We start from the raw sequence: 13,381 nt of genomic DNA, 5'->3' as shown, positions 1-13,381 counted from the left end.
ACCGGTATTATCATCCATTATTATTGATATTTATATTTACTGATCATTTGACAAATCAGCTGCAAAAATGTGACTAAATTCAGCTGTCGCTTTGAGTTATAGCCATTTGCATAAATTAATTTAACTTAAGTCTTTATTAAAAGGTTAGAAAAAAATAAAATTAATGAAACAAAATATTTTTTATGGGTGCTGGGAATGTTTTGAGAAAATCTCGCATTTAAAAAAATTCTAAAAATCTATAATCGTATTTTTACTCTTACAATTAACACAATAATTAAATAATAATCGAATTTACATTATTTTTATAAAATTTAAAATTTTTATTACACAAATTAGAGATTAATTTTATTTAATAATTTTTTAAATAAATATTGTATTAAAAGTGTTTTTTTAATTTTGATAAAAATTGACACTAAGAGTTATGCAATGATTTTTTAATTAATTTCAATTTAATTATTATTTCATGGTATTAAAAATATTTTCCATTTTGAATTTATAGATTAAATTTTATAACTCTCACAACTCCTACTTATATTTAGGGTATTCCCATTTGAGATTTGAGAATAAATTTACAGCAAATTCCAAAATAAAATAGTTTCAAGGCTCTTAATTCAATTTGCGTTTAGCATTTGATTAAAAAGAATTTAAAATTTTTATCAATTAACATAAAAAACGTGTGCGAACAGAACAAGCTAAAAAACCAAGAGGCCAACAAAAATAAAGGCCAGAAACAGGCTCTTTTAACGGATAAAGTTTTAATGTGGTTTTTATGCGATATAAATGAATTTTGCAGTTGGGTGGCAACGGGGAAAGGGTAAAAGGGGGAGGAGTCGCATTTTTGCACACATTTTTGTTGTATAATAAATTAAAGAACAACAAAAACAACAATAAAATGGCACACGAGACAACGGTTGAGTGATTTTTAATGTATTCGTGACAATAATTTAGTGTGTTTTGTTTGTTTGCAGATAGGACAGCGAACCATAAAATGTTTTAATGTTTTATTTGCGTTTTTGATTATTGTTTAATTAGGTACACAGTCTCCTATAAAATGAATGACACACGTTGTGTGCTATCCACTAACAACAGCTATAAGCCAAGTTTATTGTTCTTGACGCCTTTTCAGTTGCAAATACAAATTCAAATTCAAATACGTTGCTCTAAATTAGTGTGGGTTGAGATGACACAACTATCACAACAACAAAAACAACAATGTTGCACTTGGTTACAGTTTGAATTGTGTGTGTGGGTGTTCCAATGACAGTGACTCCAAAAAGTTGTCAACAATTGAGTGAACTTGTGAAATAGCCAAGTGATTACATATAAGGTGTTATATTGTGTATTTTCAGTCGTGAATATTCATGGACTTAAGTTGATTGTGTATTCAAGTTAGTAAATGGCTAAGAGAGATGGTGAAATAAATATAATCGAATAGAGAAGAAAGTTTAAGATGCTGGGAATATACTATATATATGGGAATATAATTTATATATAGGGTATAATTTGTATAATCTCCGATATGAACAAAATTGTATTTGGTCTCTACAATGATCATTCAGTCAGCTACTCAGGACAAAGAGTTTTATTTCTCTATTTTAGTTTGATATCTTCTATTAAAAAGTTTCACCTATGTTGTGTGAAAATTTCAGTATTCTATGTCTTACAGTTTGGTCTCTACAATGGTCAGTCAGTCAGCTAGTCAGGACAAAGAGTTTTATTTCTCTATTTTAGTTTGATATCTTCCATTAAAAAGTTTCAGCTATGTTGTGTGAAAATTTCAGTATTCTACGTCTTACAGTTTGGTCTCTACAATGGTCAGTCAGTCAGTGAATCAGGACAAAGAGTTTTATATACATAGATATATTGATTTATTTCTCTTTTTTAGTTTCATATTTTTCATCTTCTCCTTTGACACAAAGTATTTAATTGAATTTTTGCTATGTTGCTATAAATATGAAATATTAAGATGCCTTTCAAGTTGCAGTAATTGAATTTCGCTACATTTTAGCCAAGTTGGCAGCCAGACAGAGAGGGAACAGAGACAGAACGAATGCAATAAAGATGACATCGCACTCAAAAGCATTTCCGACTTGGACTCCAGCTTTAAAATGCCCCCAGACTATGTATATTGTAGTTATTATAGTTAAAGTCAGCAATTTTCTATTCAAATTGCTGGCAGAGTGTAACAGAATTGAATAGTGCATAAATGTTGTTGGGGAAAATACTTTGGCAGTTGTCGTTTGTCGTTTTCTGTTGCCATTGCCATTGAAATTGATCATACGCCCCGTAGCCGATGGCAAATGCAAAGCAAATGCTCTGAGGTTCAAGGTCAATGCCATTGTCTCGACTGAGGTAAAAACAGCTGCAAAATCTCTCAGTCTTTTTGTCTTTATTCGTTAGTCGTTAGTCGTTGTCTTTGCCAATTAGTTCCCACCAAATGTTGCCATCGAATTGTGTCTCATTAGCCACAGATTAATTTTGATTGCACTCGCAATTTGACGTTACATTTAACAAAGCTGCGTGGGTTGTGCCAAAAAAACACAACAAAAATTAAATGAAATGAATTTCTTTAAAATTATATTAAATTAACTAATAGCAAACCAAACCAGTATAAAATCAGCTTTCACAAAATATATATATCGGTTTTTTCCTACCACCAAATATTTATTTAAAGTTTTTCCTACAACTTCAATACCATGTTATTTTCATTAAAAATGCAAACTACAAAATGCCAAAACTATCTTTACTAAATATTAAGTTGTGATTTTAATTTCATGTTATTTTATATGTTTACTTCACTAAATACTTATTTGAGAATTTATTGCTTTTGTCTACCAAATGTTTTTATGAAGTCGCAATAATTCTTGTTAGGTTATAAATATTAAGTAATTATTTTACGACATATTTCTCAAATATAAATTTTTTTATTCCTAATATTTATTATTTTTATTTTATTTTAATGGTAAAACATTTGTATCTACTGTTTTTAGCTTTTCTATATATAAAACATCGGTAGCTGTCATAGCCAGCGTTTACTGTACATGTTTGAGAGGGTAAGTTTAAGCAACCCTTAAGTAAAATGACGCATTTAGCCCTTGACACGAGTCGCATTCATTTTTGGCGCCAAAAGAGGTCAGGTTGCAACAACAGAATGCACTATCAATTGGACATGGTAGGGGGAATGGGGTGGAGTGTGATTGTTGTTGTGATAAGAGCTGCCAAAAGATAAGCCATAAATAAACAGTGGCCATAAAATAGAAACAACAACAACTAAGCCGAGAATCCCTCGGCAAACAACAAACAGTTGCCATGCGTGAGAATTAAGTTTTCAAAAAAATTTAATTTATGTGTATAAACTTAAACCGGTTGAATAGACGAGTTCGATCTCAGAACGACAGTCGATGTTTTAAATCTGACAACAAAAGTTTAAAGTTCCAAATAAAACATATCACAAATTATAAAACATTTTTAGATCCATCTTTTCTACCCAAGCCTTTTAAAATTTTGGTTAATCTTTAAATAAAAAAAAACAATAATTATAATTATAATTAAAAAAATAAAGAAATATAGAAACTTATTAAATTCCATATTTTCTATTAAATTTGTTCAATTTTTTATTTAATATTATATAAAATTTTTAATTTCTAATTGAAAATATCCATTTTAGTATATTTCTTTTTAAATAAGTTTTTAATAATTTTAATCTGTTTTTATTAAACAAATAAATCTGTTTTTCTGTCTGAATAAGTATTTTGTATCTGTATGTAACTGTATGGCACTGCAATCAAAGCATAATCGAAGCAATCGAGCATGAAGCAAACACACACACACACATACGCCTACAAATACAGATACAGCAAAAACTATCTGCGAGATACATTTTTGTTTTCGAGCATTTCCTACACACACTCGCATTGAAAGCACGCTAATCAGAAACAACAGCAAAGTGCGATCAATTTAATAACAACAAAAAGTACAATATAAACAACAACAAGCATTTTATGCCCTTTTTTTTGGCTATAAAGTTTTCGTTTGTTTTCTGCAAGTTTTCAATTTTATTTACCTTTGCTTTATTTATAATTATATTTTTATGGTTTTCTGCACATATTACAAAGTAACAACAACAAAATTCACTACGCACACATTTTCACTTGTTTTTACTTTCTTCAAAGAAGATCGCGCCGTTAAAAGCCGCGCCGAAATCGCGTGCGGTTTAGTTTTTGTTGCGTTTCTTTGAACTTGACGCGTTCTTTGTTTTGCTGCTTTTGCACGCGCGGAAGCGACGAACACAACTGAAACGCAAAACTGAATGAAAAGCACAAATATCGCACAGCAGAGGGAGAGCGCTAGTTTGACAGAGAGCGTGGCAGAGAGAAAGAGCGGTTAAACTAGTTTGGCAGCAGCAGCTACATTAACAGCGTCTGTTATTCAGACAGTCTGTTGAGTCAATAAGAGTCTGTTAACCAGACAGTCTGTTGTGGTATCTAAGCGTCGCTTTGCAGCACTGCTCTTAGCACTGCCAGCATGTGTGTGAGAGCTTTATGAACTTGTTGCTCTTGTTATTGTTATGATTTACTCTGTCTCTCTCTCTCTTTCGCTCTCACGTCCATTTCAGTCTGCAGTTCGAAGGGGGCGCTTTTAATTGGGAAAATACAAAGTTGCAGTTGAAGTTTCTTACTCGTTTTTACTTTTGTTGCACTTTTGAATGACGCTTTTAATTAAACTGAGCTGCCTTATTTTGTGGAACGAGTCTCTGCAATAAGTATGTGGATAATGGCTACACAGGCCGGTTTGCCAATCGAATTTATCTTAATTGATTTAGAGCATAAATTATCGCAAAACGGGCAGCTTTAGATAGTTTGAGGCAGGTATCGCCAATGAGAGTTATGCGTTTAAAAATATGAAATCCATCAAATTATCTAAATGAAAATTTTGATTTTTTTTAAAATAAATTATTTTTAAATCTAAAACAATTCATTTTTAATCTTTGTTGAATCTCAATATAGGAAAATTGTTTTTTTCTTTTAAATATAAATTTAGGAGAAATATCTTAAATTATAATACTTTTTTTACTTAAATTTTAACTGCACTGTTTTAAATAATAAAGAGCTTAAAATGATATTGAAATTAAATTTTTTTAAACAATAATAATTTGTTAATGAGAGTTTTATTATGATTTCGAACTTAAAATTGATACATTAAGTGCAACAAATAAAGCCTTTATTTGAAATGTATCTTGAATGTAAGAATTGTGTTAATCCTATTTTTGAAGGGGTAACTTATCTTAAATTTAGCATCAAGACTAGCATTGAAGCAATTCCTCAAATAGCTGCCTATTTTTTCTCTCTCCCCCAATCTGTGCAGAGACGCAACCGACGGATTCAAAAATTCCCGGCGCACAGACAGACAACGACGTCGTCGACGTCGACGTCGACGTCGACGCTATCCATTGACGTCAACGACGCAGCGGTGGCGGCGTCAGTAAGTCAGTCAGTGAGGCAGGCTGAAGCACGTACTGGAAATCAAATGTGCTCCCATGTATGTAAGTATGTATGTAGAGATGTACTATGAGTTTGTATATAGTATGGTTAATATAGAGACAAAAGGCGGCGCATAGAAGAACACAACTGAAAACAGAAATAAAACAGAAGAAAAAAACAGAAAACAGTCGCGGACCACTTTAAAGAATAGTCCAAAGAAAATTGCGCGATCGCAGAAAAACAGCAGAAATAACAATCTAGAAAGGCTATAATCGAGACACCGACTATGAGATACCCGTTACACCATTTAGATCTTTGAGTATATTAAATATATGTGGAAATAGACTTCTAGAGTTTTAGATATCATCAATAGCAACAATAAATTTTCGAATCATCGAAAAATTTGACCCTTACATGGATTTATCGAATATTTAAACAACTTTTTAAGCATTGAAATAATATGATTCTTAATTTATAGTTAATATTTATTTGCAAGTCTTAGGACTTTTTGAATTCTTTACTTGGTTTTTGTTGATCATAAGAAATTATTTATACAAAAATATAGAAATAAATTTTTTTTTAAATATAACATTTTAAGCTAATGGGACATAGAAAATTACTGCATAATTTTAGGCGCATCAAAAATTAAAGCAATCCTTACTTTTACTTTGATCTTTATCCTACTTTATAGATATGTACTACTTTCTTTTAGTTACATACATTTCCATAAATACAACATACCCTTGTGCTTGATTTTTAAGTAATGGGTATAAAAACAGAAATAATCGTATATGGTTAAGTGCTTCTACATCTTAGGAGGAGAGATGGAAGAGGGGAGTTCCGTGCTGTCTGTCTGTCTGTCTTGGGCCAGGTCGAGAGTGCAAATTAGCAGATGGTTTAATCAGAAATGGAGCTGTTCAATATCTGTATTTGGTACGCTTAGGGGAAACTACTTACGAGTCTAATTAAAAACTGATGCAGTTGACGCATTTAGTTCAACGAGGGAGCACTAAACAAAAAACCGCATGAAATTAATTATAAACAAATAACATTTGCCAATTTATGTGCCGCCCATTTAAATGGCTTTCTTTTCTGAATTCGCATTTTATATTTAAAACAGAAACAAGTCTCTCAATCTCACATGCAAATCAAATCGAAAGATGAATTTCAACTCAAGCGAGAAAGTAAATAACGCTTCCAAGTTCCTAAAAGCCAAAACAAGAATCTTTTAATTTATGTTAATTCCATATATGTAGAAGTTAGGTAATTGTATTTAAATATTCAAAATCTATTTCTGTTTTTGAATAATTCAAATATCTTACATTTTTATGACCAACTGCTTTTTATATTCCAAATATAGAGATGTCAATTTTTTTTTAAATACTACGTCAGGAAAATAATAAAAAAAACTAATTTAAAAAAAATAAAATAAAAAAAAAAATAATAATAATAATGGTATAATTATAAAATAGCTACAAATGAATAAATCACCTATTTTCCCTATTTTCAATATCATTTTATTTAGTTTCATCTTGTTTTCGATAATTAAAAAAAAACTCTTAATACCTTAAGTACATTTTAGTAATTAATTAAATTACCAAACTATTTCTATACTTATAGAATGGTTGCTATTATTATTTTCTACTAGTTGTTTCTATAGATAAACTCAAGTACTAAGTCATAAAATGGATTTTAGCATGAAATTTCTTTGGGTTCGCGATCCTCAAGTCGTAGGACCGCCCGTTGTACATTCTTCACAAGAATTTCAATATGAAATAATAATAATAATGGGATGGGCATTACGTGTTGTCGTCAGTTGTCGGAGTTGTGTTTGGTGTCTGTCCAAGGGTCAATACGTCAAGACTTTTGCCGCCGTCGCACGCACACAATTACACTTGATAATAATCATAAATGGGCATTTCTGTCTGCCTTTCACTCGCACTTCCCAGACCAAATACAAGAGCCTATTGTAGAGTGTAGACTGTAGACTGTAGACTCGGAATGGAGTGAGGCACCATTAAGGGACGCAGTCATTTGACGTTCGTCGTCTGGTCGCGGGGTTAATGAACGGCGAGTTGATGCTCGGTGAACCCCTTGGCGCCAGTGTTGCCACAATTTCAAGGGCTAACATAGCTAATTTGAATAAAAAACTTAGCTAAAAATAGCTAAAAAAAAATTATAGGAAATACTTCAACTTGAGACAAAATTATACTTCATATATAAAACTCTTTGCCCTATTTGACCGACCCAGTGAATACCTTATTCAAAGATCATTGTGGAGTCTAAACGGTAAGACCTAGGAGCCTAAAATTTGCACATAGCTTAGCTGAGACAAATGGAAAGTGTGATACGACGGCTTTTGTAAAATTTCACCTGCAAGTGGGTCAAATTCGGGTTCATATTTTTTTTTTATAAGCCAAAAATAGCATTTTATGAATTTAGTAGTAGATTTTCATTTTTTTTTTTTTTTGATTTTTTCTTTCAATATAAAATCTGTTAAATACTTTATTGAATAAAATATTGCAATTCTTTTTATACTACTTCTGTTTGCCCTTTATATATTTTATACATAGAATATATTGATTTTCTAAAGTATATTAAAGTTATCTGGGTAATCTGAAAAGCAGTCCTAGTTAATTTTTTTTTAGTTGCGTCAATTTAACAAAAACAATTCTTCTAGCTACAAAACAGCTAAAGTAACAACACTGCTTGGCGCTTGTAATGGTTCAATTTGAGACATTTATGATTAGAGTGGGATTTATCGGGGGAACTTTACCTGATAATGTTGTCGTGGAAATATCAAACGGGATCGCATTGCAGCCGTATGATTGCCGCTTGTTGACGGATTCTTGGGTTGAGTTTGGGCCAAGAGTGGACTGCGTGTTGTGGTGACAACCATGTTTACAACACTGGAAACACTTGGAGCACTTGCAACACTTGAACTGTTGTTTATAGAACGAACTCTTTAGGTTTCTTTGTTTTCAACTTTGATTTTATTCACTTTGTATTACAGTTTTGTGCAATTTCGTTGGCATTTTGCGAAATTCTTCAGTTTTCTATTGTCGAAAAACAAAGCATAATTCATTTGCATTAATTACAAGCCCAGCAATAAGCATTCCAGAAAGCGCATTTTTCTCCGAAATCAGAATCCATAATAATACTCATAACTTTTTCAGTCAGACACAACACAACACAAAATATCCCCGCATTGTGTTTACCTAATCCAAAACTTATTGTTATAAACAATTACCACACATCGAACATCTGGATTTTTTTCTCTCTGGTTTTAAAATGTGCGCGCCGAACGAGAAAAAAACAAGAAAAGAAAAGTATAATAAAGAAAACAATAAGGAAAAAGATGGAAAAAAAATTAAAAAGAACCGGCTACACAGAAAACAACAATCGGCAACCGTTAGCCAAATATATAAGAACAAGAATGAGAATTCGAATCAGAATAAAAAAAAGATACAATACAATACAAGTGGATAAATCATTTCAGATGCACTTGACTGCTAGATACCCTGTAGTTCGATTTGAGAGACTATTCCATTTATTATCTGATCGTTTTGAAATTTTCGGTTAGGCGAAAGAATGTGGTTAAATTTGTATATAAAATGGAAAACTTACTTAAGGATTAAGTTCCAAAAAAAATAATTATATAAACTTATTGTTTTTTGTATTTGACTATCTATAAAATTTAGTTCTATTCCGGTTTTCAATCCGTTAAAAGGAAAAAAATTCGAAACCATTGAGAAAATAGAGAACAATTTTTTTGTGATTGTAGAATTTTCCAGACTTAATTTAATCTTTAATCGACAGAGTAACTGAAAGTCGTTCATCAGTTGTTGATCATAAGTACAGAGTCAGATTTGTTTTTTTTTTGACGGATTTAAATTTGAATACCCTTTCTTGGAATAAATACAGGGTACAAGGGACAGTGAGAAAGGCTTACATAAAAATGCCAGAAAACTGGTTTAGCTCGCGTTCAGTGCGTTGACAAATGTATCTCGCAGATACAGATACAATGCCATAAAGTAGCTGATTATGACATCTAGCATCTAGAGTCAAGCTGAAGCCTTGACTCTCTTCTTGGCCTGGGCGTTGAACAAGTTCAACATTGCCCCCACACACTCACATGTACACACACTCACACATACACACACACACATACAGAAATTCCCCCCACGTGGGTTTCTCACTTCCGTTTGCATTTTTAAGTCAAGTTGGCATGCAACTTGTTGTTTATTATTATTATTTTTTTTTTTTTGTCATTTCAACTTGGCTAATGAATTTCCGTTTGGCTAACAGGCGTTAACCGTTTTACAAAATGGCCCCCCTCACCGCTCTTTAGACTCCTTTCTGTGTCTCTGGGCTAGTCAATAATAAACGCGTTTCTCGAACACAAATTGAAGCTTTGTCTAGGCGTCTTTCGGTTTGATTTACGGCCCACACAATTGGCTAACAAATTTTCCGAGCTTTGCTTTTGGCTTTTGGGTTTTTTTTCCAAATTAAACTGGTTATGAACTCGATAACTTTTTTTAACTTTTTAGTTTTAAAATAAACTTAAATATGCTTTATTTTATTTGTTAAAGTCGAAATTTACAATTTTAAATTTTGTCTACTAATTTGTTTTTGTCGGCTGCTTTTAGTATTCAAATAAAATAAATAAACCTAAAACAAACTTTAAGTGTAATTATGTAGATTTATGTGCATTTTATATTGCACTAATTTGGCCTAGAAATAAACTAAATTTCATTAACAAAATTTTAAGAAGTCACAAATGTAACGGTAAAGCACAAGAATTACAACAAAAAAACATGTCACTAAAAATTATTTATGTTTTCTTTTTTTATTATTATTAAAAAATCTTAGTTTTATTTGTTGCTTAATTTATGAGCATAATTTCATTGAAATATTTTCGCAGTTTGACGCACTTTACAACATTTTTTATTTATGTTTGATTTATATTTATTTTAAATTATTTACTTATTTATTTGCTGTTCATTTTGGACACACTCGGTGGATTTCACAATATTATTTAAAGCTTTTATCTTTTGTAGCTAATTTTATTTTCCTTAATACATATAAATTTTTGTTATTTTATTTCCGATTACCGCGTCGTTGTTTTCGATTGCGCTTTGAACTTATTCGTTGCGTGTTCGACACAAGACTGAAAAAACTAAGACTCTCGTAGCAGGTTCAGACTTGACTCGACACTACAAAGAAAAAGAGAGAGAAAGAGAGCAGAAATAAACTCACAGAGTGAGAGAATATTCTGTAGATCAATTCTCTCTTTCTCTCTGCGAGTTTCTTGTTTTGTATTGTTAATTTTTATTTGCCTTTTCGCGCATTGCAATTTTTCGAGGGGGCATCATGATAATGTGATTTTTAGCCTAGTAAACCAAAGGGTAAACAGGCTTATGAGTGTGTGACAATATCTGTTCGTCTAATATAAACATCTAGATCTCGAAGACTACAAAAAATTGATTAACAAGGGCAACAGCACTGAAATTTCGGACATGGAATGGTTGCTGTGTTTCAAATATATACTAAAAATTTCAATTTGATCGGTTGAAAAACATAGAAGATAATTGAGATATAGTTAATTATTTATAATTAAATGCAGGTCCTCCGATAAAAAATTACGCAAGCAAAGGTTCGAACCCCGCTGGCTACAAACATAATTTGTTAATATTTTTTTTGTTCTTTTTCTAGTATTCAATATTTTGATAAGTCGTTAATTATTATTTAACTAATATGTATTTATTTTATTTAGTTTAGTTACTAAGCCTTAGTATATTTATTATAATATATTTTCTTTGCAAATATTTAAAAATTTGCAAATTCTACTTGGGTTCAAAACCAATAAGGACTGTCTTATTTTTTAAGTATTTTTTATTTTCTTATATTTATTTTTTTACTTTTATTTTGTTGCCGTTGTTTTTATCCCTGCGCTTTTTTTCGGGATTGAACTTTGAAATTGCTTTCGACTCAGAAAAATCTAAAAATTGAGACATTAAATGTAAACAATTTGCATTAGTTTATTATTCGCATTGGGACTATTGTTTTTTTTTGCCCCGAACAACAAAAAATAAATAAACAAATGTCTTCATATTGTTGACTGGCAAATGGACAATGGCTCAGGTTGGTTCAATGATTGAAAGGCGCATTGAAAACGATTGAATGGAAATCGACACGTGCATTTAATTTGTATACATATTTTTTTTATTTTGCTTTAGTTGTTGTTCATTCTTAATTACGTGGGCTATTTTTTTTGTTTTTGTTTATTAAACATTTCAATGTGCAGAACGCGCTGAAATTTTTAATGTTTCCTGGAAATTCTAAAGTGTGCAAAACAAGGCGTGAGTATGTGTGTGTATCTGCAAAATTTTGTAAATATATAAGAACATTCAAATTGAACATTTGTTTATGCGTTTCGTTTTTGGATTTTTGGCTTTGATTACAACCATGAACCGCATCTGGTGGCGCCACCTACATACACACAATTAAGATAGTTACCCAAATGTATCTGTATCTGTCAGATACAAAATGTTGTTGAACTGAAACCAGCAGTGAGAAGGTCAATTGATAGCATGTCCAATGCGTTCTATTCGCTTGCTTTTAATTGAGTTATAGCAATAAGATACGCGTATTTATATTTTATATTATTATTAAAAATAATCAACATTAATTAAACAAAATTATTATGCAATTTTGGCCAAGAGAATGAGCCGGAAAACGTGCAGATGCCAACAAGTTAATTTATCATCTACATTTGTGGTACATACATTTTTCTCTTTTTTTTTTTTTGTATCTTTCAGATACTTTCGTTTTTAAGACGAAATAAGGCCAGTAGCATCAAAAGCATCTTTAGCATCCGCCTTGCAGAATTAGTCACAAATGTGTCAGCAACTCTTGCCAATTTGTTAGCCAACAAAACAAAATTTGGACAAGCGATTGGCTTTAATAAATGGCTTGTATTAAAAAGCTACCTAAATTGGAGAATTCACATCAAACATGATCAAAACTGAACTTGATCCTGGGCTGTGATTCATCGAGAGTAATGCGAAAACTGCCCCCAAGTCAGATATGTGAAAATATCTCTTCAATTACGCGCCTGAGTTTGGTAAGTACGTTTTGTATCTTGTATCTCTTGTGTCTGTGAATGAATGGAATGACTTTCGCCTAAGTCATGACTCATACTCATACTCATACTCGTATCACAACAACATGTGCATCTCAAACGTAACGAAAGGTTTTCGCAAGCTGACTCATCCATTTCAGGCTTTCATTGTAGCTAAAAGTGCGAGTATCTAACAGAACAAGAACTTCAGCTCACCTCAGCCCTCCTTTATATAAACCAGTCGCATTGGCGTCATTTTCCCAGTTGGAGCCCAACTAGGGATGAGTATAGGCAGGGAAGTATCGATGTTAATATCGAATAATAATATCTTAATATTCTTATTTTTTTTGTAATAATAAATCTTAGGGTAATTAGTTAAATTTACAAAAATAGTATGTATAAATCGCTGATTTTCATATTAAAACTACAAATTTGTAGTACTAATTTTAAAAGTATTGAAAAAAAATTCTGCCTAAATCCGTTAAATCTAAAGTTAATACAACTTTCTTCAAAAGTAAAATTAAAAAACATTAAAATTTACAAATGAAAAAAAAAACCTTTAAAAAACGTTTGAAAAATAAAATAGCTAATTCTTATGAAAAATGAACTTTAAGGATTCTGCAATATTTTCTAAAATTTTGCTAAAGTATACCTTAAAATAGTCATCAAATAAAATATATCAGTGTCTCGTAATAATTTACAAATTTAGCTAATAATAAAATATAAATTAAATTAAATTAATATAATAAATTATAATTAAAATTATAAATCAACTAAA

General features: G+C 31.1%; 1 protein-coding gene across 1 annotated transcript in view; it reads right to left on the bottom strand.

The window, feature by feature from the left end:
- The window catches only part of LOC117786415 (sterile alpha and TIR motif-containing protein 1-like), a 41,531-nt gene extending 33,105 nt beyond the window's left edge, over positions 1 to 8,426 (bottom strand). Inside the window, exon 1 of the mRNA XM_034624656.1 lies at positions 8,257 to 8,426. Within this exon, the coding sequence (XP_034480547.1) occupies positions 8,257 to 8,379 (123 nt within the window). The 5' untranslated portion in view covers positions 8,380 to 8,426. The remainder of the gene's footprint in view (positions 1 to 8,256) is intronic.
- Between the last annotated feature and the right edge of the window lie 4,955 nt (positions 8,427 to 13,381).

The sequence above is a fragment of the Drosophila innubila genome (assembly GCF_004354385.1).
Source record: "Drosophila innubila isolate TH190305 chromosome 3L unlocalized genomic scaffold, UK_Dinn_1.0 0_D_3L, whole genome shotgun sequence".
In the NCBI taxonomy this organism is placed as follows: domain Eukaryota; kingdom Metazoa; phylum Arthropoda; class Insecta; order Diptera; family Drosophilidae; genus Drosophila; species Drosophila innubila.
The sequence above is the reverse complement of the archived record's forward strand: the minus strand, read 5'-3'. Positions and strand labels throughout refer to the sequence as shown.